General features: G+C 42.0%; 1 protein-coding gene across 1 annotated transcript; it reads right to left on the bottom strand.

Moving 5' to 3' along the window:
* Positions 1-1,774: 1,774 nt before the first annotated feature.
* On the bottom strand, positions 1,775-26,791 carry SEC24A (SEC24 homolog A, COPII coat complex component; the record flags this gene model as incomplete). The annotated part of the gene is made up of 23 exons (XM_084268618.1): positions 1,775-4,801; positions 5,209-5,312; positions 5,915-6,007; positions 6,146-6,250; positions 6,653-6,790; positions 7,907-8,082; positions 8,372-8,482; positions 8,821-8,994; positions 9,526-9,684; positions 10,225-10,345; positions 10,638-10,844; positions 11,152-11,207; positions 11,820-11,938; positions 12,584-12,696; positions 13,082-13,191; positions 13,504-13,630; positions 14,406-14,508; positions 15,529-15,701; positions 16,249-16,415; positions 16,738-16,815; positions 18,378-18,545; positions 20,644-21,165; positions 26,719-26,791. The coding sequence occupies 23 exons, from the start codon at positions 26,789-26,791 to the stop codon at positions 4,687-4,689; spliced, it is 3,312 nt and encodes a 1,103-aa protein (XP_084124744.1). The 3' UTR covers positions 1,775-4,686.
* Positions 26,792-26,848: the final 57 nt, after the last annotated feature.

Genomic DNA, 26,848 nt, shown 5'->3' with positions numbered 1-26,848 from the left:
AGATGCTGTTTATTGGAGCGCCGGTAGAGCAACGTCCTCACCCGGCCATCAGAAGGGCACACACCGTGGGAATGCCTCCCCGCACACGTCAGCTTCGCCAGCGTACCCGGCAGACACGGCCGCGGAGTGTGGCTGCGCCGCCGTTAATACAGTAATCAGCTGAAGGGACTGACCGCGCTCTGAGGGAACACCAGGGAACAAGGACCAGCCAAGGGCTCCAGCATTACCCTAACAGAGCACACATTCAGTTCAGAGTCACCAGGTTGGAAAAGACCTTTAAGATCATCGAGTTCAACCGTTCCTGTCCTGTGCTAAACCAGATCCCTGAGCACCTCATCTCCCCATCTGTTAAACACACCCAGGGTCGGGGACTCAGCCCCCTCCCTGGGCCACCTGTGCCACAGCCCCACAACTCTTTCAGGGAAGAACTTTTCCCTCCCATCTGAGCTGACCCTGCCCTGGGGCAACTTGAGGCCATTTCCCCTTGTCCCAGCTCCTGGCCCCTGGCTGAAGAGACCATCGCCCACCTCTCTGCACCCTCCTGTCAGGTCAGTGTAGGCAGTGAAAAGGTCTCCTCTCAGCATCCTCTTCTCCAGGCTGAACACCCCCAGCTCCCTCAGCAGCTCCTCAGAGGATTTGCCCTCCAGCCCTTTCCCCAGCCTGGCTGCCCTTCTCTGTAGACGCTCAAGGACCTCACTGTCCTTGTAGTGAGGGGCCCAGAACTGGACACAGCACTCAAGGTGCAGCCTCACCAATGCCCAAGTTCCTTCTAGCAAGATACAGTCACAATGTGTTAAATAGTTACATACAATAAAAAGTCCATCACACCTCTACTTGTGTGAGTAAAACTGACAAAACTGGGCCACAGTACTCTTCCCTTAGCCAATCATTCACACAGGTAACACGTGTAGCAGAAGTACCTGAGCGCCAAACCAAATGAAAACAGTAACATGGATAATTTGTTTAAAGTTCTGATGGAAAGTACCTTCAACATCCTTAACACTGAGGGACTGGTGCTGTTTAACTCAAGACACTTCAATTAGAAGCAGGACTCAGCTTCAAGGTCCTGTAGTTGGAATTCCAAAGACGAGCACTGGGATGACTGCTTGTTGAACACCAAGCCACAGTCTGAGTGGTGAAATTCAGCAGCAGCAGGACAAGTTGTTACATGTACAGGGGACAAGCTTTGTGCTGACAAGCTGTATCTACAATACTAAGTGATCAAGAGAATGATCAAATTCTGTATTCAAGAACTGTTAAATGCAGAGGTTCAAGTACCACGCTTGCGCCTAATGTATGATGAAACCAGAAGCAGCAGTGACAGCTCATAAAAAAATTGGCAAGCATAAGATGGAATGACTTTTACAAAAAGGTGTTGAAAGAACAGGATGTTAAATGAAGATACAGGACTACCTACAGTAAAATTGATCATCGTCTTGGGAACATTGCTGAGGGCTAAATTCCAACCATCAGTGTCAGCTGGCTCTGGAGACCAACTTCCACGCAGATGGCAGGGTACAGCACCTCTTACTGGAAGAACAAACCCCAAGGTAGGACTAAATAACAATGCTGACTGACAGAGATGCTCTGGAGGGACAAAAGAAGTGCCAGTGACAGAAGAAAGGTTTGAGTCAGCTGGAACTCATTTTGTACTGCCTAAATATCACATTCTAATTTAAATAGAATTTATCCCTTGTTGGTATATGGTATTTCTCTTGATTGATCCAATACATTACTCTATTTTTATTTATAAGAAAGGACTGATGGACTTGCATGAGTTCTTTCAATTAATTTTATTGAGTAGCCAAATCTGATAAATTAGCACAGATAAAATAAGCATTTGCATGTGTTACAAATGACTTTTTACAGGAATAAAACAGTGAAAATTACAAACTGTAAAAAGGAGGACAAGTAAATCCTGTCTCAGATTCAGAAGGGGGAAGATTTATAACTTCATACCGAAGATCAAGTGTTTTGAGTTCAGAAAACGAAGATTTAATATTACAATATTATACACTACTTTACAAAATTAAATTTACTATAAGGATTACATCCATAATAGTAAACAGAACCTTAAAATCACATTTAATGGTCCCTAATTTAACAGCCATTCTGTATCCTTGATTAAATTCTGTTAAGAAATTAATTCTAAATAAAAGTGAATCATTCTAGTTATTGCAACACAGTCTATGTGGACTCAAATATATTAAATTAAAAACGGTAATGAAAGCAAAGTAAAATGGATGGTAACAATGTTGGCTGAAGACTAATGTGTCAAATACAGAAATAGTTTAAAAAAAAAGTCTTCAACTAGAAAAATAGAGCATATTTGCAGTGATAGAGTTGTCGTGCTGAGATCTAAGTACCAGAGCCACTCTTGCCTAGTTCTGCAGTTCATCTTCAGTGTCCTCAGTTTTCAGTTGTAGGTCAAAATGACACAGCACAGGTAGTTTGTGTGTTCATCTGTCCTGTATTGCCCTTACAGCAAGACAAGGTGAACCAGCAGGCTTTTCCCCTTGCAAGGTAATTAACTAACAAAGTTCAATACAGAATTTATTCCAAGTCGAAGAAAACTGAGAGGGTTCATCTGATTCCTGTTTATCATGATTTGCTCTGTTAAACTTAAGGACTCTAATTCAAAGTTGTTAATTGCCACAAAGACATCTTTAGCCATTAGCCTGATGTACATAAAGCAGTGAAGCCACCTCCAACACTTATGTTTTTTTAAAAAAATAAGGGATATAGTAGCAAAATACAGTCATAGTAAGAAACAGACTTCGGGTGGGCTGTTAGATGCAAGGATGAGTTTCAACATCTGAGTGATAACATACCCAAAGCACAAGTTTTAAGTCATAACCTATGCAACTGCATAGCTTCCATCTGTGTTTTAAATGAAAAGACACCTTTAGCCCAGAAAAAAAAAATCAGACTGTCAAAAACACACCCTCTTCACTGACAAGAAACTGTGCAATTCTCTGAAAAGCTGTTCAAGTAAATATACTCCTGTTTGCTACGAAGACAGCACACAGGGAAGCTTACATTGGTTCCATAATAGTCTTTTCATGCTATTTCAGACATTGTTCTGAACTTTAGCTTCTTGCTCAAGCAACAAGAACAATTTCCACAAAGAAACTCCTCCCCTGAAGTAAGGCAACTCCTGACAATCACGTGCAGCTACAGCCTGAAAGGGGAGCAAGTGATTACCCTACGTCATCCTTCACATTTCTATCACAAAATGCAAGTTAACTTGCCTAATCACAGTACTTGTTGGACCATATAGAAGTGTTCTACCTGGCCAAGTCACTTGCCCCAGGAAGCAGGTGTTGCTTTCCTTTACGTTTACCACTATTAGAAGCAAACCAAGGTTTTTCCATATGAAACACTTCCTCAAGCATAGGGGTATAGTAACTTAAATACTCTTGACATCACTAGCTATCCAAGACAGCTTAATCTCCAAACCAGGAGAAACACTTTTATAACATGATCTTTGTATATAAATTTTAACTTCAAGTTCAACATCAACTTTCACCTGTAGCTCTGGCAGGGTTGTGAGTGTATTTAAAGCTTAGATTTGGTGCACACTGGCTTTGGACCTAGGCTCATTACACAGCTACACTAATAAAAAAAAAAAAGACTTCAGACTTGTTTCAAACACAAAATAGTATTTTTGTCTTAGGAAAAATAATTTCTTTTCCAATTTTAATGTCAGAATACTCAATGTTTTTTCGAAATATTAGGTTTGAAGTGCCACCATACAAACCTGCTTCAGAAACACACTAGACTTTAGGGGTCTAATATTCAGTTAATGTAAACAAGAGCCAAAAGTCTACTCCACGTAAACAAAACACCCTAAGATAACCTTTCCTTGCCTTTCCCCTCCCACACCATTCACAAACTGAAATTAAAACTATTCCTTTTACTGAAGAAAAGCAACACTTGCCATCTACCTGAGTCTAATTTCACTGCTGACTCAGACACCGACATTTTAAACTGTCTCTCATAGGGCCAGCTCCTCCCCACACTCTATTTTTTCATTAGAATACTGACTTATTAAAAGCTTTAACAAATTCAGCCCTCTTGTCCTCGTTAAGCTTACCTTTAGTCCTATTAGCCATTAATCCCATCCAAGCACTGCATTCTACATAGAGTATTTGTTCGTTTCACAATGAACAGTTGTCTCATTGCTACTTTAAGCATTAAGTTGAACACTGAGATGCTCTGTAATCACTGGATGCACTTAGAGTTTCCCTGCAAATCATGATCAGTATTGTGAGGTTTTATATCTAGCAGCAAAAAAAAAAGTAAAATAAAAAAAAATGCAAAGAGTTACAGAAATATACATTTTGAACAACAAAGAACTCTTTATTTTACAAAATGTATTTCACCTTTTCAGTATTGCCTTTGTAAATGTACTTCATGCTGCAACTACTTACAGTAAAAACATGATTTGCAGCAAATTAAAGGTGCTCAACCAGTTCCCCCATAACTTGATTTTTTTTTAAGGTACAATATTACGTAGTTGCACATTCGATTCTCTGATGTGGTCCTTTATTTGCTTTAGTTTGTTGAAATCACAGTGAGAACTTCTCATCAACTGCCTCAGGCCACAGATTTAATGAAGATATTACAAGCACAATTCTTTACTGCAAAATCTTTCCTTAGAGAAGTGAGCCAAAGGCTAGTGTTTCATTTATTTACTTGCTGCTGTATATGAAGGAGGAATTCGTAGTATGATAAGGCTGATTCTGTTCTGTCTTCAATCATGTTCTGCAGAAAACTTGATTTCAATGGACTGTCATCCCTTAAAAATGAAAATATAAGTGTTTGAGTGAAATAAATATTCACCAAGATCTACAGTGCAATGCATTAATGAAGTTACAGGTCAAGCAGCAAGGTATTTCAAGAGCTTAAGGACATATGAAGAGAGGATCTCAGATAGCCCTTGTCATTAACCCCAACAAGTGCACTCATCAGCACTTAATTTATTTATCTGCCACTAATTACAGGTTGTTCTGTGACATTTAGTCTTTTTTAGCCTGTCAAAATTCTAATTGGAGACAACTCTTAAGTAGTCATGTCTCGTCAGTCCTGTCCAGCACAGGACACGCCACTGTTAAAGCTTTCACGAGGAAAGTTCAGTATATGATACCCAAACATGTATTGTTAAGAGGTCCCTACAGAAGCACAGACACTTCAAAACCCACTTACTTTATTATATATAGTATAGGAAAGAAAGGTCTTTGTTCTCTCAGCCAGGAAATGAAAGCTATTGTTCTGATGGATTCTGCAGTTTCAAGTTCTGGGAGATGTGTCTAAGAGGCAAAGGGTATCATTAATTACACACATGATATTTTCAGACCCCTCTCCCCCTCAACAAACCACTACAACAACAACAGAATCCCCCAACAAACAACACAACCAAACAAAAAGAAACCCACCAGGAAAAGGATCCCTGAAAACAGCCCAACTCCATCCTAATCAGGTATAAAGGAAACCCAGGCAGATACGTTGTGATGTATAATTTTAGTCTCATTGGAAAGGGCCTGAATGCACTAAGCTGGTATCAGCAATTGGTTGTCAGAACAGAGATAACTGAGCGGTGATCAATACCTGTTTTATTGCAGAAACCAAAGGATGTCCCTCTAACCTGCTGTCCTTACTACTCCCAAATATCCTCAGTCTGCTCCCACAGTTCTGAGATACTAAAATCACTGCCAGCCTCTTCTTACTCTGCTTTCATGGCTATAGAGTTTGAGCCTGGAGAAACTTCAAGGGAGGCAACTGAAATAACTTCTTTCCCTGACTCTGGATTTAAGTGAATAACTAACTGGATACTATCTGAACAGTGCTGGTTTAGTTCTGGTGAAAATGATCTTCCAGCAGCACTGTGGTGTAGCGCAAAGCAAGAGCTTACCATGTTCTGTGGTACCGAGCCATAGTTTGGTACCCCAAGGACTTGGCTGATAAAATTCTGCCCACAGTTCTTCCCAATCCACAGAAACATTACCTGAAAGATACCCAGCAAAACCAACATTAACCAAACACAAACCCACACATCAGCAGCCTCCTACACATGTTAAATACTCAGAAAGACATCCAGTCAATTTAGACTCTTTTTAAAAAGCACCACCACCACAAAACTTACAGAGCCAGCATCCATAAGATAGGCACCATCCCTGCTCAACTTCTCCACTGACAGCTGGAGAATGGGTGGCTGAGGTATAGTTCTATCATTGATGTTAAGAGCTCCCTGAAGGACAAAGTAAAAAGATAATCAGTGGTTCACATCTTAGAGCACTGGAACAGGCATGAGAACAGAAGGTTCACTGATAACAGGACATATGACACTGAATACTGAAACCAGACCCTTTTCTTCAGTTCAAGTCATACTTCAAGTGCATGATTTACTACTAAATCTCTTCATGTTTTATTTAGAGAATCAACTAAGTCTTAATTAGTTATACAACTGGTATATTAGATTTGTTATGTACAAAATGTGTGATTTCTAAAACTATTCCTGATAATGACATAAGGCAAAAAGTGAAGGATGTTAGAAAAACCCTTCCCTGCCCATCTACAGCCAGAGCACAGCTTCTCTGCAGCATTCCTCACTCCAGGCCCAAACAACAAATGCATAAGTGCAAATACTCACCTCATCTGTGAGGTTATCAACTCTGTACAGACTGGGATGTGTCATAAGCATGAGGTAAACAAGGGGCTGGTTCTTCACTTGACACATGGTGAAGATGCGCTCATCTAAGCGCGCGCTCGTCCCAGTTTGAAAGGCTTTCTGCAAACCACCAGACATTGCAATTCACCATTAAAGCAAAGTGAGAGAAGATAAATTCAACAGACAATGTATTATTTATTTCTAACTTGAGTCTCAGAGATGAGCCATAAGCATTTTGTTATGGTATGGCACTTTCCCATTGCTATTCGACTTCTCTACAAGTCTCCTTACTCCAATTTCTGGGTTCTGCAATTACCTGTGAGATTGTACCCTCAATCCTTCTTCACTACAGCTTCTAACATACCTCTAAAACAGTACTTGAAATTTAAAAGAGTAAGTAGTGGAGTGGTTTACAATTGGCTTCAGTATACAGCATCTTAGATAAATCTGTATTTATAATAAAGAGACATCCTGGTTTGTTGGGGCACATAAGACAGCTGTAATGGAAACAAGGGCTCACTCCTCCCACTTGACTGGGTCAAACACTGATAAAATCTTCTAGGTGAAAAAGCTCAACGTAATTAGTTAATTGCTTATAAGGAGGCATGAATCATAAGAAGCCAGCTTGGCCAACACTTACAGTGAATTCTAGCATCAGTACAGAGAAATCCAAATCAAAACATGCTTACAATTTGGCAAATATTGTGAAATGCTTTAACTTTTCACAAGAACAGCCAGCCAACTACCTCTCTGCCAAGTAGCTCTTCTCTCTTAATCCCTAGTGAACTGCTGTGTGGATTTACATTTCTAGAAATACCCTGATACAACTGCTGCATAAAATTCTCCAAACCCATCAATTTTCCATAACATGAGAGTCCAAGATAAAAACACATGTTCACCACCTGTAAAACTGAATGTTGTTTACTAACCCCTGAGAAACAATTAAATAGGTTTTGTTCTACGTTGACTTTTCAGGTTATCAATTGTTTTCTTGAGAAAACTTCATCCGTGCCAAGAAGGACTGTTTTAGGATCTGTAAAACACCTCAGTACTCTAATGGGAAATTGCAGGGGGGCTGGTTTTATCATACCATCTCAATCAAGTTCTCTATTTTGAATCTATTTTAAATACCAAAAGATAGATGCAACTTTGTACATCAAAGAAAAGCCCTTTTACTTCAGGTTGACATGCCAAGCAGTCAATCATCACCTTGCACAGCTTCATTTTAACTCTTACCTGTTTTAAGAGTGCCAGTACATAGAGTGGGAAGAGCCGCAGCGAGTGGGGGGCCATGAGCCCCGGCTGCTGAACAGTCAGCACTGATGACCGGTAAGCAGACAGAGAGTCTATCACTGCGTTGACCAAGGCATCCCGAGCATCACTCAAGGTAGCAGAAACTGATCGGTCCACAGCTAAAACAAGAGTGAAAAGCTCACATAAGAGGCTTTTCCACCCCTGGTAGCAATACTGTTAACTGTTTTTATTTTAACATACCCTTCCATGCATCTTAACAAGCTTTTAATATGCTGTAGAAGTCAAGACAAGGGATTCAGGGAAAAAAAAAAAGGCAAATTCCCAAATATTTTAGGTTTCCAACTTAGAAAGCATGCTTAGAGGGAAAGAAGCTTTTCTTCTAGTGTTACTTCCCAGACAATTACTGCTCAAGCTTTTGGGATATCATACATATCCAAACAAGCTCACCCATATTGGCTAACAGCCCTGTGATGGCCTGAACATCTGCCCCCAGGTAGACATCGTTCAGTGTTGTTACAACAGGTAAGCACATAGTGTGGACACGAATTCGTCTTTCACCTGTAAGAAAAGAAATCTGCTTTATGAAGCAATACAAGAAATGCCTCTGTTTACTCAACAGAAAAAAACAGATTTAAGATTTAATCTAATTTATCATACAAATGATGAGTCAGACCATTTCCAGCAGCTCTATAAACTGTTAGTTCTCAAGCTTCTAGGTCAAGTCTACATATTTTTCACACCAGAACTAAAGTTTCCCAAGAAACTTCTTGGCCTGGAAGAAGCAACAAATCACAACTGCGATCTTGATATTAGATAAAATCCTTTAAGTTACTGCAGCTGAACTGCAGCTTATAAATGGACACAAAAAGACTGACTGCTGGGCCTGGAGATCTCACCTTTGCTGGATGTGTACAGGAGAGCAGACTGAAAAGAAACAACTTGCATATCAGTAAGACTCTCTTCTACTGACATCTGCACAGCATATCCTGCATCTGGGTTTACATTGGGTAGTGACAACAAGTCTGTAGATCGCACGAAGAAGTTCCCATGGAAAGTATGGATGGAAAGACCTAGAAGATAAATCAGTTTTAATAGTTGTGAAGTACAGCCACCATTTACACACCTGTCATCACTGTTAACAGAATGTTAAGACCCTTCTCGATGAAATAAAGTATAATCAGGAAAGCTAAATATCCCAAACAGACAACTAGTCCATAGAATCCACAAAGCCTAGCAGAAACCAGGGATTTGGAAGTGGAATCAGTGCAGTATAGTATCAAGTCTGTAGACTATGAAAGCCATCCTGTGTTGAAATAGCAGCCCAACAAAACTTCCAGTTTTCACCATTATAAAATGGAACCTGGATACCAGCAAAGATACCACAAACACTGCCTTTAATAAATGGACTGATTCCTGGGACAGAATCATCTGTCTTTTAGCCATTCAAGCCTATGTAACAGCCAAAATATCAATCAAAGCATTCCCAAGTGACAGCAAACCCCCACTTTACCCACAACCCCCAAAAAAGTCCTCACAAAACATAGCAACCAAAAAAAAAAAACCAACCAAAAACCCCAACAAAAAAAAAATTGCATTCAAACCTTTGGTGCATCTTATCCGCATGACAGCCTCAAACCCAATCTTTCTGGTTAAATAGCGTTTCAGTTCCTTTTGCAATTTCTCCACCTGGACAGGGTTGTGTTTATGATGGTAAGACTGGTAGTAATACACACTGCCTGCAGAATACCTTGATATACAACCTGAAAGAAAAGCAACATACATTGTTAGAGCACAGACAGTCTTGAAATATACTACATAATGTTCCCTTGGAGTGTTAACCTGCTCACATCTGGAAACAGCTGTTACAGTTATAGATCAGCATATGGAGACACAGCTGTAGCATAACTATATGTTCAAGTATGGATGTAGTTTCAGGTGTGGAATGATTTTCCATTGGCCTGAAATTACAGGTACTTTGTGACTTGGAAGTTTAGTTAAATAGAGGAAAAAAAAAATTAAAATGCTAATGATGGTTGAAAGTCATAAAATATTTCAGGCACTTAGACCAGCATCACAAGAATCCTGACTCATTAGGGGAGAACATGAAAACAGCTAGGTTGAATCAGGAAAGACTGAAAGATTACATTCTGTTCACTGTCGCTGCTCATCAAGGGTGAATGTGCATCCTGACACACTAGATTCATTCAAATCAGGTTCATATTCTACATGTTAATGTAGATTCTCCACGTTTGCCAAAAGTACAAGAGCTACAGGTCCCAAAACAGCTTAATGTGACTTACCTAGAGAAGCCAAGTCAGAATATTGTCCACTAAGAAGAAATAAATCCACTGCAACTTGTTGCCCTGAGCAGTCCAAGGCTAACTTCTTGTAAAAATCAGTTGACGGTGTCAGATGTATGTCCTGTTAATACAATGGAGTATTACAAAATGCAAAGGAAATTCAAACAGATTAACTCATTTATTGCTTTTTTAGGGACACTAATAATTGATTCTCCATGACTGATTTACAGTGATATTAAGATCAGCTAATTAATCTGTGTTTATAGTGCTCAGGTTTTGGGGGGCTTGTTCTTTCTACTACTGTAGCAAAGGAAGGTTAGCTAACAGGAGAACCAATAATTAACCCAGAACAGGCAATTCCAGAACCATCTACACATACAGAACAGGGCAGTCAGCCCTTCTGCTTTCCTGACCTTGGCAGTTGCTCTTTGGTTTGGCTCCTCTCGCGCTTTCAGCGCTCCCGTTCCCACAGACGGAAGCTGCGTCTGGAAGACAGAGATTCTCCCTCCTGTGGGGGACATGAGTTTAAAGGCAGCCTGTAACGCAGGCCCCAGAGCACTCTGAGTTTCCAGGGACTTGGTAAACATCTGTGGCAGGGACTTCAAGAGATCTTGAATTAGCTACAATTGAGAAAAGAAATACATTAATACTGGAGTCTCAGTTTTCTTCTCTGTAGAGCTGATGGCTGAACACAAACATGTAGTAGCACTTCTACTATTAAGGTAGTAAAGAAAAAGCCCCAGGGAAAATCAACTATTTTCTTGTTTCACACTGGCAAATGTTTAGTCAGACAAATTAAACTGCTCTTTTTCCCACCTTAAACTTGATATTTTAACTGTGGGTGTTAAAGAGCATGAAGTAATCCAGAGATTACCAAGCATATCTCAATCTACCTGAGCATCACTAGTTATTTATGGTAGTTCTTACCTCTTTGTTTTCATTTAAGTTTACTAGCAAGTTTTCTGGCATTGGTATAAATACATCTGGAAGGAAAAAAAAGAAGCCATTTACTTTTTTAAACCACAAACTCCTCCCAACTGTATTTGTCAACTATTATACCTATTAAAAAAGAATACCATATCATTGTGTAAAACCATTCACACCTAAATATCTGGATTTTTCTCATCAGCATACTTGTGGCAAGAATGCCACATTGGAGTAGCCATCAACAGAGTTGGGTGAAGGGTAAACAAGGCTTTTAAGCAAAAATAAATAGCAAAGATTTTCTGGTGTTCATTCTACCCTACCCTAAGAAGACTTGAAACTAAAGGCATAAGAATAAGCACTAAGCATCAGCCATCACAGAATCTACATCAGTTTACCAAGCATCAGTATTTAGGATCATAAGAAAAATCCAGCTAATTGTACAAATTAAAGTAGAAGCCAGGAAGGCTGCCTTCATGTTTTAAGTCATGAACAGCCACAGCATTGCACAGACACCAAAGGCTTCATACATGAACGCAGACATATGTTACTTCTAAAGCCATTACTGCAGAGACTAAAGACCTAAGCTAGAGCTCCCACCGGACCAGTTTAAAAGGCTGTCAGACCCAGCAGTCGCCAGCAGATGCAAATCAGAGGTTATTTCTGCATACCTTCGATATCCGACACTATGAGCATCTGAGGCTGAGAGAGACCTTCTTGTAGACTGTAGAAATGGATTGTGCTGTCAAATGTTATGAAGCCTATTTTTGTTCTAGTGTTCCCAGGAAGCCTAGAATGAGACATATGGTGTTCAGTAAGATGAAATTTCATTTCTGCAGGGCTTTCCCCCCCCAGCACCTGGCCAAGGTTGTTACCCGTTAGTTTGTAGAACATCTACATTGCAACAGCTTAAGTGATTTTGGAGAAAAAAGGAAAACAGCAGCCCCCCCCCCCCCCCAAAACCCCCAACCAACCAAAAAAACCCCCAAGCAAACTCAAAAATGAGCTTATAGCAGAGACACCTAGTAGACACTCCAGAATTAAGAGTGTAGTAAGAAATTGTAGAAAAGGAAGAAACAAGCAGTATTTATCTAAGTTCATTAGATGTGTACATTCCTTCCAATAAATACCTAAATTTCAGCTTTTAAAAAACCACAGTTCAATAGACATCCTAAACCTGATGTTTATTCCTTTTGGGGACTGGTGAGGCAGATAAAAAAGAGCCAGGCTGAAAAGCAAGTCTCAGAGTTACCCTTTTTTGACTGGCGTTGCTGTGATGGGAAAAAGACTACAGCTCTGATGTTCCATTTTAATTCAACATTGGCCACTGCTAGCCATGCTGGGGAACGTTTTTACAGGAAGTGGTGGCATTTCAAATTCTATCCCAAGTTTCATAAGAGTAACGAAAACAGAAGATTCTAAGAAAGATACTTACAGGTCAAGATTGTCTAACAAGGTCTGGCAGACTGTATTCAAGTATCCTGTCTCTATCGCGTTGTGAGAGACATCAAACACAAAGAGGTACACAGGTGGTTGAGGTGGACGTAGCTGAGCAAAGAAAAGATCACCTTTAATTGTCAAAATGACATTTATTAGGCTGGGTTTCATTCCACTGCAAGTTTAAACTCTACTAGAGCAGCACCCAGATGATAACTAAATCTTTTAAATCCATTTGTCTCTAACTGGGCAAGTCCAGGATTATACTTTTCTTCTGAAAGACCTACAAACACCATGTAAATACAGAACTTGGACATCATAAAGGTTTAGAAACAAAGAATTATCTGCAACTGTTCTCAAGAGTTCTCAGATATACTCCTTGAAGCAGCAGCTGTTCTGCTGCACTAGAAAGCCTCCTTTGTAACAAGGCTTTTTCTGGCTTCCCTCTGGATATAAAACAACATGAGAAAAAACCTGGGAGCACATACAGCCTTACCATGTATTCAGATGGAGCCATGAACTCAATAGTAGCATTCTGGACTTCAGGTCTTTTATGAGGCTCTCCGTAAACTCTCGTCACAGGATTATACATGAACTCTTCAGGAACTACACAGAGAAATTAATGTGTTATTACTTCACACTAGTATTAGCTGTGGTGCATTTTAAAGCAAATACATCAACAACTTCTTGCCTGTTGGAGAACTACACTAAGTACAGCAGCTATTTTGTCGCGTGCTAGGGTACCTTAGGAGACCACACACTTCATTAGTGATACAACTCTTGGCCCATGAGAAACATTTCTCATGTCTCCCAGCCCCAGCATGACCAATGATGCTCCCTGGTACTGATATGGCCAACAGATACAACAGTTAGAGTCTCAAAGGACAGTCAAAAGCCATAAGCACATTTCAAACCTACCATCATTGACTCGATAGCACAGATTGCATTTCCACCTCCTTTGGTCTAGAAAGCTGACAAAAGGGTTAATGTACGTGCGGCAGGAACGGCATCTCACAATAGTGCTTGAAGTGACCACTGGCAATTGCTGGAAAACAAAAGCTTCCTGTTTTAAAGCATCACCACACTACAATTATTGATCTATGATAACATTATCTATGCTGTGTCTCCCATAAGGTAGTCAAACCACACTTGTTGAACAAAGAAGTGTTTCTCCAGCCTCACAGCACACCCACGATTCCTTACTAAGGCTGGTTGGAAACGAGCTCTAATGAATTTTAGAGCCAAACTTCACCTCTAAAGCCTTGAATTTTACATTTGTGGTTTAAGACCAAGTCCTACACCCAATACAAATCAAAAATCAGAAAAAAACCCCAGACATATGGAAAAATAACTTAAACTGTGAAAAATACCAGCATTTAGAAGAGGCATGCTAAATTCACCAAGAGTCCTGGCTGAGGACATCCAAACCCCTTTGTGTTAATTCTTAAGCACTAGGTTTGGTGTAGGACATCAGTAACTACCACCTATAGTAATAGGTGACAAGATAAAGCCACCTAAGTGGTATTGGAATTTAGATGTATTGCCTTCTCTCACAGTCCAAGTGCCATGCTGCCTCTAAGCTTCTGGTTTTGAGAGTTTTAGGAACCTTTTGTTTCTTAAGAAGTGAGGGTTGAAAGCTTAATAATGTCAGGGAGAAAAATTTCAGAAAAACTACAGTGATCTGTATGGACCAGGGAAATTTTTTTAAGCCAAGGCTAGCCAACATACTTGCCCCTCTATTATAATTCATTGTCCAGCTTTGGACTCCGGTAAAGGCACAGTTAATACTTAATATTTAAAGTTGTCAATATTTGTCATACCGATAAGTCTTTGAAAGGATGAAGCAGGAGCCCCAAAGGAAGTTTGGCTTTATTCAGTAAGGCCTGAGTTTGAGGAATGTTAGTCAGGGTACAGCGGAACAACCTAATGGAGGACAAAGGGTTATTTTCAGAGGTTTTCAAATAATGAAACGATGATTTCAGTAGTACAGAGCATCCAGTGTATTTCTCTAGAGCTGCTGATGGTGAACTTCCATCTCCAGATAAAGAATCTTCCCCAGCTGTCACATCAGTCTGAGGTTTAGTCTGAGCTTGACTCACAGAACACACTTGAGTTCTTATTTTACACACATGCTCTTTACATCGACTGAGCTTCATTTTAGTCACTCAAGTCAAAGTTTTGCCTAACACTGTTCAAAGTTGCACCAAACCTTTATATACTAACTGTTGTTTTGAAATACTATTTTGAGGTAGCCTTATACAGAAATCTGAACCAGCAAACTTTAAAAAGTTGCCTTAAAACTACACAAAAGTAACTATAAATAATCCCACAATGATCTCCAGGACTTCAGACCTCAGTGGTTTCCAGAGTGCAGATGCGCACAGTACTTTTGCAAATCCAGTCCAGCTTGTTTGCATGAACAACTTCACAAAGCTGCTCTATTTCCTTTATCTGTCATTAAAGACTTGCAAAGCAGGAGTACCTGGTTATACAAAGTGTGGTGTCCTCAGAGAGATGACGTGCATCACCAGCTGCCAGCCCCTTGTTTGATGTTCCATTTACTCCACTGTTTTAAGTGGTTACTTTCGATACAGAGGTCACTTATGCTTCTGCATTCCCAATCCTCTTGGTCTATCTCACTCAAGTGAGTCAAATCCTATTTTATGTCTTTTCTCAATCCCCCTCATATGGTATAATTTTTGTGTTGAGCCTGTGTTGTTTGCAAGGCAGCTATTGATATCGTTGCTTATACTTTATACACAGATAACCTTCCCAGCTTCAAAGTTTAAACCACTTAGCACCATAATTGTAATATAGAGAAGCCTGTTCTCAAGTCTTTGCTTCTCACAAAATTAAGGAAATATTTTGTGAAGAGTTATGTTTACAAACAGGAATGTACACTGCTGTTTATTTGGATGAATTATAGCAAATAGGTAATCTTACTCAGGATTACAGTTGAGCTTCTGGATGTCCTCATGCAAGTTTGGAACAGGAGCCTTCAAGAGGGTCGTAGGAAGAATATTTCTTTCTTGAAGAAGGTTCACAGGTCTTAATCCTTCTTGATGCAGACTCAGGCCACCCATAGATGCAGTTAAGTGATTAGTGCCCAGGGTAGGCTAGAGTCAAATAAAAATTCACAAATTAACACTAATTATTTGGATGAAACCCACCGTTCATTTAAAATGCACACATATTTCCCCTTTTAAATTTTGTTTGTTTGCTCACTGCCACTGCATTCCAATGATATATTTAGAAATAATACTTGTTACATAAACTTGGGCTTGTAACATAAGAGGTAAAAAATAGCAGAGATTTGCTACAAAGCTCTTGAACTACAGAGGCAAAAGTGTTGCGCAATTTGCTGTGAAAGTTCAGGGAAAACCCAAAATACTCCACTGCAGGAAAAAAAACACACCAAAAGCAGCTGAAAGTTTTAAGAGGAATGTTCTGAACAGACTTGAGGATTGAATGCTTCAGAAAGAGTCAGCACACAGCTTTTCCAAGCTGGTACCAAGGCAAAAGCATTCATTTCAGACTACATCTGCCTTGAACAAACAGTGTGCCCAACAGCGAGCCACAGAGGCAGCACCCCAGAGATGGAACCCCCTTCTTCACCCATGGGTGCCATGGGTAGTAATGAGATAAAATCCAGACAGTCTTTACCTGGTGGAAATGTTTTGATCCATCTGGATACTGCAAAGCAGCTGCTTGCATTCCTGGTGCTCCGGGTGCAGAAGTGTTTTGGTAGCCTGGAGGTAAAGTAGGGTAAGAATACCCAACATTTCTGTTCACCTTGAGATTTGGGGCAGCAGGAGCAGGATGGGGAGTTGCTAGAGGCAGAGCAGAGAAATACTTAAAATTAACTGGTGAAGAACTGCAGCTTGTTTAATGCATTCATACAGCAGGAAGCCTTTTTGTTGTTTGGTTTCAAAGCGTAAGCAGTTGAGACCTCCTCTGTTTTGCAAAGTGCTCTTAACTGCTTCACCACACTTACAGGCAGAGACTCAGGAATCAAAGCTTCCAACTTACTTAGTTTGGAGACAGACATCAAACTGAGTGTGTACGTTTGTACATAAAAGCCTAAACTTCTACCTTTCCCAGACTCTTAAAAAGCTTACATAATTGTAAATATTTTTAATTCCAAAGCCTTACCCATGAGGCCACCACCTTCTATTGCATCATAGCTGTTTTGGACCACAGACCCATCACTGGCAGCAGATGTGGCATCGCCTGTTAAGACAGACAGTCCCAGTAAAAACTTTCCTAAGTTACTAAGAAGTTGTAATGAGGTAACGGCAGAGAAAATCCACTTGCTGGGTATATATTAAGATTAGCACAGTTTGGATCTAGCTTCTACCCCACAATGAAATCAAATTAAATACACATCTTAGCCTCTCTCATACACACTTCCTCTACTGACAAGACTTCAAAGGACTTTTGTAAAATCCCACGATCTTTTTTCAAGGAAAAAAAACATCCCTACACTTTGGGTTGAATCAGTTTTTAAGATTACTTTAGATTAGGCATTTGTCTTCACTTCCAAGCTAATATTCAGTAAAGCACCAGGGACTCGGTCACGAGTATGAAAGCTGTAGCTAGCCTACAAACTACCCTGGAATTTTAGGTACCATGTTCCCTGAAGAACTTTTTCCACTGATAATTCAGAGAAGCACCAAATTCCCTTCACTTACATATTTAGTCTGGTACTGCTCACCAAATACCACCCATTCCCATACAGTCACATACCAGTCAGGATACAAATTCCAGCTGTGATAACAGCCTTCAAATTGAGAGAGTGCTCCTGAAGGACAGCTTTTTGTAAGCTATCTATGCCTAAACATACAAACCCAATGATCTATGGTAAGGAGAAGCAGGTACTCAATTTACTTTTTATCATCATTAAAATCTTCAAAGATGACCCAGGGAAAGGAACTGGCATTATACACTAAGTCTTGCTGGTACATAGCATTCAAGGTACTTCACAGGCTAAACACTTCTCTCTCTCCAGGGCTCTGGAAGCGTTTTTTCTTCATCATGAACAGCCTTTCTTATCCAAAGTGGTTTCTAATGCACTCCACACATTCAAAACTAAGCTAAATTTGAATATACTATTCTTGTACTCACACAGCTACCATGTACAAGAAACTGTCATTCTGAACATGTGAGGAGGCAACAGCTGTGACAGAACAAACCATGTAAAAATAAAACTGCCAACTACCATGGGGCCCTACCTAGTACAGGCAATAAATGCAATACAACCACAGGTCTGTTTGATCCAGAGCACTGAGGAGCGTGGAAACGATGGCATACTTGTGCAGGGCTCACAGGAGACTGAGAATGTCAGATACCTGTCTTAAAGAGCTGACACTTAACAGCCTCTAACTACCTTCAGAAAAGTAACAAATCCAAGATATGCATTTCAGTGATTTCACATAGAAGGAAAGAATAAGGTCCAGTTACATAAACAGGCAAAGTACTTCAGGGTCCACAAAAAATGATACAGGAAGTTACACACAGATTACATCCTCCATGGCAGTGAGGGATACAGAAAAATCACACCTTAATCAGCACATGAAAAATCAATGTTGAAGTGTTAACTATTTTTTATTAACAAATGTCATTAAGAAATATTTTATTTCCTTCCAGGTTCTCACCTGCTCCTTCCAGATGAAATTACATTGTATTACTACCAATTTTAAGATCTGAGTCCCTAAGAGAACAGTGCACTCAACTTTAGAGGCTGATCACGCTGCATTGTTCAAATTCAACAAAAAGCAGAGATTACCCCTTACCTTCTCGATTCACAGCTGAATTTAGCAGCGACTGTGCATTAGGGGGTCCTGCTGCCAGTGTCGATGGTCTAACTAAAGATGGACCACCAACTGGTGGAGGTCCTAAAGGTGGTCGTGGAGGGGGGTGGAGTGGAGTTAAAGGCTGAGTCACTGGTGGAGGTGCAGATCCTATAAAGAGATTAATTTTTATTTAGGAGGAGTTTAACCCACCTGAAAGAGTCACTAAAGTTTTGTTATAAAACCCCACAGGCTGAACTCTAAACATTCCTCTTGGCCAAATTATAAACAGCATGAGATCCATAAATCCCAATGTGTGTGGAGGTTTCACAGCTTCAGATTGTTTCTGTCATGATCTTCTCATACCAGGTTCCTGCAGCTATGATCCATGATGTCTTCCAGCTATTCGTTGTCTTGAAATAAGAATTTCAAGAGGTACAGAAACCATCCCAAATTCCATTACTAAGCCTGGACTTGATAAAGTTATAGACAGGATGTTGATCATCTGCTTTAATAATCTGATGCAAACCAGCAACGTACAGATTCTAAAGCCACCAGAATTACCCAGGAAAGCATTAGCCATGTGCAGTCTGAATAATCTTGCTGTGCAAGTGTGAGGTGTTTTGCTCTGAAACATTTAACCCTCCATGCTCCAAGTCACAGGAAGGTTTTTAATGACTTCTTTTTTTAAATTCCACAGTTTTCTCAAGCTAAGACATTTAGAAACCCAGTAATGCCAAACCCTAAAAGCACTTCCACCCCTTTGCTGCCAATTATTCCAATAGCCAGTTTAATTGTCCTTTAACTCTAGGAAGACATCAGTGCATTTTAATATAAAGCCAATTGTCTGTTATCACTGTTGCAGAGAAGCCTATAAGCCACACACAAAAGTAGACTGATGAATTCCCCACCACACAAAATACACAACTTCATGAGCCTGCACAGCAGAGTCACATTTAAGGGAAAAAAGAAACAAATAAATCACATCCAGTGAAGTTATCTGATTGTTCACTTAGTGTTTAATACTGCAAAGCTAATTAATAACTACTCTACACAGGCAATGCTACCACAGAACTCGGAAGAGATCCTCCATCCAAAGCTGACCACACAGGCAGGGAGCTGACAGACTTTTGTTCTAAGCATGATCACCAAATGAGGTATATATTATTTTAAAAGCAATCACTGTTCTACAAAAAAACTACCAGGGAAATTGCTCAGGAGGATTCCCCACTGAGGGGATGTAATAATTCCCTTACTCCAGACACTTGCTCTCATTTCTTATGCCACTTTCCAAATTTTCTCAGCATTTTCCTCACTGACTCCAAAGCACAAACTGTTTATTGCACTAAGCTGCCAGAAATAGCTTTATACATTCCGTGCTTAAGATACAGATGTTCAAACATCCCAACAGAATTAGTCAGGCATGTGACAAAGAAACAGCATCAAGTAAAATCTCTAATGAAGCTATCTAAGGGGATTTCACTATTTCACACAATGTTTGCTTTAACATTTAAAATACTTCTGTATCTAACTCCTATTTGAATGCTCAATTGGAATCCCCACTATAACAAACAGCAGTTTGGCAAAGAGAAGCTGGAGTATTCACTTTGTGTCCTTAATAATCACAAGCTGCACAACAGAGCCAGTTAGTGATAGAAAAGCTTTTCACTACTGCACATACCAGCACAGAACCAGCAGGAACAGATGTCTCATGCTCTCAGAATACTTTCTAAAGACTGACAACTATGATTAGATAGCAACAACTACAAGTTGGGAGGAAGGCAGCTTTCCACTGAGCTGGCCTCTACCTCAATGGCACAGAACACACTTCAGTTTTCTTTCCAGACTGTGTTCAAGTGTTGCATCAACCTGCCTGGGAGAGCTACCTGAAACTGAGTGATGAACAGAAAGGCTAACAGGATTTCAACTGCAAAAGACCACACTCATTGAACAGGACTACAGCTTTCAACTATGACATCCCAATGTCCCACTTGACTGAAACAGCCAGCCCAAGGAACAGTGAAGGTCACAGAAACAGCATAACCCACCCACAGCTTCCCAAAACAAGCCACTACTCAGTAGTTAACTGCTTCAGCCTCTGACCATTTCTAATGCAAAGAAGCCACCCCAGTATTTGTGGTGTGCATTCTCTCAAAACACCTGCTTTACAACCTCCTTCCACAAGCAAAACGCCACCACAGAGTCAATTTTCAAAAAGAAAGGACACTGAGAAACAAACAATGTTAAATCATCACTACATGCTGGTTACCTGGCTTCATGTAGCTGTTCTGAAGCGGAGGACCTCCCGGAGAAGCAGCATATTGATAACTCCCTGGAGGATTTGTATTTCCTGATAACGATGACGGTGGCTGAGCTGAGCCTGTCCCCGGCACGTGAGCCAGATGGCTTGTTTGAGACCCGAGGGGCTGACTCGCAGGAGTCTGGCCATACTGCCAGTTTGAAAGTGCTGGTGGGCTTGCTCCAGGTGGAAAGCTACTAGCAGATGATAGAGCAGCTGAGTTCTGCAATGCAGGCGGCAGCACTTGTGGAACAGGACCTGTCTGTTGTACTGGTGACCCGGAGAAAGGAGCCACTGGTGGTCTACTGAGAGTCTGCCCAGGTCCTTGGTAATTGTTTAACTGAGAAACATTCTGAGAGCCGCTATAGTTATACTGTCCAGAAGACTGATGGGGAGGAGCCTTCACTGGTGTCTGATGTGAATATGATCCTGGAACTGAAGGGCTATATCCTTGGCCATCTGATGGAGGCATCAGCTGATTCTGAACAGGACCTGAAAGAAAAAACAACCACCAATAAACCCTTTAGAACGTCAGCATTGTGTCTCACTTCTGCAAACAAGGTACAGTCCTGGAAATCTCTTTGCTTAGGATTTTATGAGTCTCCAAGCCCTTTTGTTTTGGTTTGTGTTACTTTGTTGGGTTTTTTGCCAAACAATCAGGTGTGAGTGACAGAATTACTGCTGCAGGGGACGTGAATTTAGTAGTATTTTGCTATCAGCACTTAAATCTTTGTTTTGTTTTACAGTAGCCTCGCAACCACTACGCATTCCAGGGCCAATCTATCCTCCCTGACTGAAATCCACACTCAATACTATTTCCATCCTCCAAAACACCCAAAGCAAGCCAACCAAAGAGGGCTGCTCTCCCCCACAGCTGGCAGCCGTACAAGCAAGCAGACCGAAAGCGGAACCATCCATTATGTAATAACTTGGTTTCACTTGACGATTGACACCAACTTAAACTTTAGTTTATGGCAAAGACACCAAGCACCAGGCTCAGCCTAGGTCACCATGCTATTTCTGAAGTGACAGAGTTAACCTACGAAAGTTCCTGCAGTTAATTTTAGTAAGAGAACTATTCATATAGCACATACCACTCATGTGAGCTGCCAACTGGTCACACACATGGAATGAAGGGCAATATTGTCATAAAATAATCCACCAACCAGGAAAATGAAACCTGACAGGTTAATGGTGCTCTTAAATCATTTGTTGGTTGGTATAGCTGAACTAAATTTGACCCATTTGAAGAAGAAAAAAGAAACAAGAAAAAAGGTTAGTGACTCCATACTGCTGGCAAGAGCATCATGAGATTCCTGCTTTACAGGGGACCGCAGAGACAGAACACCACGATATCTTCAGTGCAATAAAAGCTCCATCAAGAATGCTACTCCTACCAGTTGTTCATACCTTTGCCACAAAATGGACATTATAAATTTCCAAATTAAATCCTTCTGAGCAGAATACACTGGGTAACACACGCCACAGCTGTCCACCATTCCTTAACGACTACTAAAACTCTTCTCAGTGTTGTACCATTTATTTCATCCAGTCACACTGTGACTCTCCCACCCCATAAACACACAGTTTGAATACTGGAGACATTCCACATACACAGTCATCTGAAAGCAGGAGAGATCTTCTTCATGGCTTAGAGTTAAGATGCTTTTCTTCACAACACTACTATTCTCCAGATTTCCAGAATTAGCTAAGATATGGGCGATTTTTTTTTAACCTAGATAAACAAAAGCACTGAATTTGCCAGACCAGAAACCCCTGAGAGGTTCAACATTTTTCAAAAACATGCCAGAGATATTAGTTTGGAGAGTGGAAATACATATATATATATATATATTTATATATGTATATATATATGGGAACAGCTGCCACTAGAATGAAATCACAGAATTTCACTTAACATTAAAACAAAGACAGTTGGTTTCCCATTGAAACCTTCTAGCTAAATTTCAAAAGGTGAGGATGTTCACATTTCTAAGTTCTAATGACTTTGAACTCAGGCATTTCTCACAATGAATTAGGCTAAACACAGAACACATTGAAATAGTCAGGACAAATCCTGCACCACTCATTCTGCTCATCCCTAGAAAGCCTTAGGCAACAGTTCACAGACAGCTCTTACTTCACTGAATATTGTGCATATCCACCACAGTACCACACTGCCAGTGACCTCATCCTCTCTGCCTCTGTTATTTGGGCATAAAATGCACATGCCATATTATTCTCCACACATTCATCTCAATATGCTTCTTACCATTCAGTTCAGAAATCCAGTTAAACCCTACTGTCCTTAAAATGCTGCTCATAAATCTCAGTAATTAATAACTCTCTAAAATCAATAGTGTCTAAACAAAAAGCTTGCAAACACAAGAATGCTAACAATTATGACTCACCTTCAAAAATGATGCTGCAGTGGCTCAGATGGGCTTTCAACAATCGATTTACAAAACCCATTGTAAACTAAACTTCCTAACTCTAAGAATGATGAAGAATTCTGATGCCAGACCTCCTCACCACATCAGTATGTACACTGATACAACAGTGCTGTAAGTTGTACCAAAAAAACCCCAGAACAGATAAATTAATTTTATAACTTGACTTGGCTGCCCAGAGAGGTGGTGGGTGCCCCATCCCTGGGGGTGTTCAAGGCCAGGTTGGATGGGGCCCTGGGCAACCTTGTGTAGCTCCAGGCCTGGAGGTTGGTGTCCCTGCTTGTGGCAGGGGGTTGGAGCTCCGTGATCCTTGGGGTCCCTTCCAACCCAGACCAGTCTGGGATTCTATGACTATCACACCTTAGAGTATGACAGGAATCACAGTACTTGGATTGCTCCCTTAGGCAGTTTTCCCTGCTCGAGGGATAAGTTTGATAAAGCAATGGAAAAGAAACTAAATCCAAATTTGACTGAACTGGTGCATTCTGTGGGACTTGCTTTAATTAACATTTTAAAAAAAGAATAAAATCACTTCACCACAGCTCAACAACGTTCTAAATTTTTAATTTTTATTTTTCAAGTCAGAAGCACAATGAAAACTCTTGATAACAGACACACAGTTCATGTTTTCATGACAAGCCTGCATAAAGCTGCCAACAACAAACCACCAAGGGGTGCAGACCCTTCCCAAAGGGCTTCACAAAAGCTCCTCAGAACTTGCTGTTTCGCTGCTGTCATGTACCCATCGTGACCTGACATGTACTGAGGCCTGTCAAAGAGCATGCAGGCTCTCCAGCTCTCCCTATGTGTTCCTGCTGGTTTTCTGCACTGTCCTGCAAAGCCAGGAGCTAAGAAGGAATTCAGCGTGGACTGATGAGCTAGACCACCTGCATGGCTGCAAACCAACTGCCCCTCGGAGCAGAAGGGAGTCTGTAATACAGGAAAGGCCACCCACTTAACAGTGAAAGACACCTCTGTAGAAGCACAAGGTCACCTAACACTTGCAAGCCATCGGGAACGGCACTGGAACGAATAGGAAGGCTGCCTGATGGTTTTCTAAAATAAGGGGCCCAAAACATTAGCACAGGAGGGTGGGATTCAAGTTCTGTTCTCTGCTGTGCAGGATTTGGTAGATCCCTTTCACCAGGTGCCACCTCTCCAACCTGCAGGAGATGCAAGGATAACACAGTGAAAAGCTGCCTCCCAACCCAACTGCTGTGGGATCAACCAGCACTGGCACCCACTTCTGCTGCCTCTGACCCACTGGTTGTCAGAGCTGACCAAACCTAACGGCTCCTAAAGCATCTCATGACCTCAAAGCGCCACAGTAAGATCACACAAGGAGAGCAAAACAGTTCCAAAAACATCATTTCTCCTTCTTGTTTGCAGTATTAACCAGAAAGCAAATTAATAGCCTGCAGTTAAATGAATTCAGAATATTAGTCCTATTAAAAAACAAACAAATGAAAGAGAGGAAGGTTGTTACTAAGCAACCTGATGCTCCATGTTAACAATTTCCCAGACAGCACAGTGCTGCTGTGACAATTTACTGCTGGCGTGGACATGAGAGCTTAGGGAGCTACCTGTAAACAGTAAAGGAAGCAACAAGTGGAGGGAAGAGCTGACAGCCATATAACGATCCATCATTGTGTTGACAGCTTGCTTTCTTATCGCTAGCAGTATCACAGCAGTGCTCTCTGTACGCTCTGGGCTGTTTTAAAAAGTCCTGGGGTTACTGCAAAGCAGCACCTTCCCAACATACGTTTCAAGCACCGCTAAGAGCAGTCCACGCTTGGATAATCTAATTTATTCAGAAGGCCAGCAACCCAGCCTTTATCTCGAACATACCACAACAACCAGCTCATTTTATTACCTTGTATTTGCGTAACTATGAATTTCAGTTCTTGATTTTTTTATCCACCTGTCAGCCGGGTAGCCTGATGCTCCCCCCTCCTCCAGCTGCCTCCCCAGAACTTCCATTACATGCTTAATCCAACTACAGGGAAATCAGCAAACACAAAGTGATGCTGGTCTGTAAATCATCCCACTCGATTCCTCCATTAGCTAACGTTCCCTTTGTACACCCTCTGCTTAGCCCTCTCCAGAAACAGAGGCTCCCTCTTTACACTGTATTCATACCCTTCCCACTTCCTTGACCCTATAAGCAACTATACAGCTGTTTGCAAAATGTCATTTTGCAGATGACTTTGAGGAAAAGCAGTAAGCACACTGTGAAGGAGGAGGGGGAAAGGCAAGTCAAATCATTTACTTACTCATGCATAGAGCAGAAAAAAAAATATCAGAAGATCTCATTGTAACTGAATTGCTTATCACACAGCACAACTACTGAAACCCAGAAGTGTGTAATTAAGGAACCAAGCACAGAAGATGCTGCCTGTGTATGTGAAATCAGGAAACACTTCCAGCAGCACAGATTTCTACATGCAAAGGAAACAGGCACAGAGACAAGACTTGCCTGGTATTTCTTACCTCCTCGCTTAAAAGGTTCAGTTTCACCTTGGCTTTTTAAAGAAAACAACTATATTGAGGGGGTTGGGGAAGGTCACCTAGCACATGGAACAAGGCAGTATCGGCTTTATGCGAATGACAAGAGAAAAGCAGCCCCGTTGCTGCAGCCTGAACTCAGGCAGGTCCCCAGCGACACGGCAGTGCCACATGTACAGCTCCGTTCCAAAGGGTCAGAGCTCGGACCGCTGCCCGGCCGCGTCGCTGTGGGAAACAGCCTGAAGTAACGCCCAGCACCCTGTCCAGGACGCTGTCCCCACTTCCCATGAACACACGGTTCCAACAGGCACTTTTAGCGATTTATAAGCCAAGAAAACACACTCGGGGACACTCTGGTCGTGGAAAGAGACACTGGAAATTTAAAAAGCCTTGTTTTGCTTGGGAAACAGCTCTGTGTTTTCCTCGGCAGGCCTCTGGGCAGGCCAAGCCACGGCGGCAGCTCAGCACGATGCCCGCCACGGTGACCCCCGGCACCTTTTATTTCCCAAGCGGGGAGCAGCCGCCGCCGGCGGGGCCGCCCGCAGCCATCGCTCCCAGCCGCAGCCGCGTCCTCGCACGGATCGGGTAACCCTCCCGCGGGGGCGAGAGAAGGAACCCGTCACCGCTACCCGCTTTTTACTCACCCCGCTCCCAACCCGCTTTCCCCTGACTCAGGTGCGTGTCCCCACGGGACGCGCGGTGCCCGGTGAGGGCGCCGCCGGAGCCGGACGCAGCCCCGCCCCCGGGGCCACCGTGGATCCTACCCGCGCCCACGGGCTGTACCTCAGCCAGCCGAACAGCTAAAGGCACCGCGAGCGCCCGCCGGCTCCCCCACTCCCGCCGCCCAGAACACGTCCTCTTCCGTCCTCCCCGCCGCTCCGCCCGCAAGCACCGGCCCCTTCCCCCGCGCCTCAGGCTGAGGCCCACCCGACTCCCCCCGCGGCACAGGGAGGGCTGGCACCGAGGAGCCCCGCGGCCGGGAGAAGCGCTACGGGGCAGGAACCGCCGCCGCCGCCGCTAGGCCCCCTCCCGGCGATCGGCCCCCCCACGGCTCCCCACCGCCATCGGGGCGGCCCAGCGCTACGCTCACCGTTGCTGTAGGGCTGCTGGCCGGCACCGTTCTGGTTGGGATAGCCGGCGGGAGGCCTGGCGGGCTGGGCCATGGCGGCGAGCTCGGATGGGCTGAGCTCGGTTCAGCGCTGCCGCCCGTCTGGCGGCGC

Source organism: Gallinula chloropus (assembly GCF_964237585.1).
Source record: "Gallinula chloropus genome assembly, chromosome: 10".
NCBI classification, from domain to species: domain Eukaryota; kingdom Metazoa; phylum Chordata; class Aves; order Gruiformes; family Rallidae; genus Gallinula; species Gallinula chloropus.
This window is presented reverse-complemented; position numbering and strand designations above follow the sequence as displayed.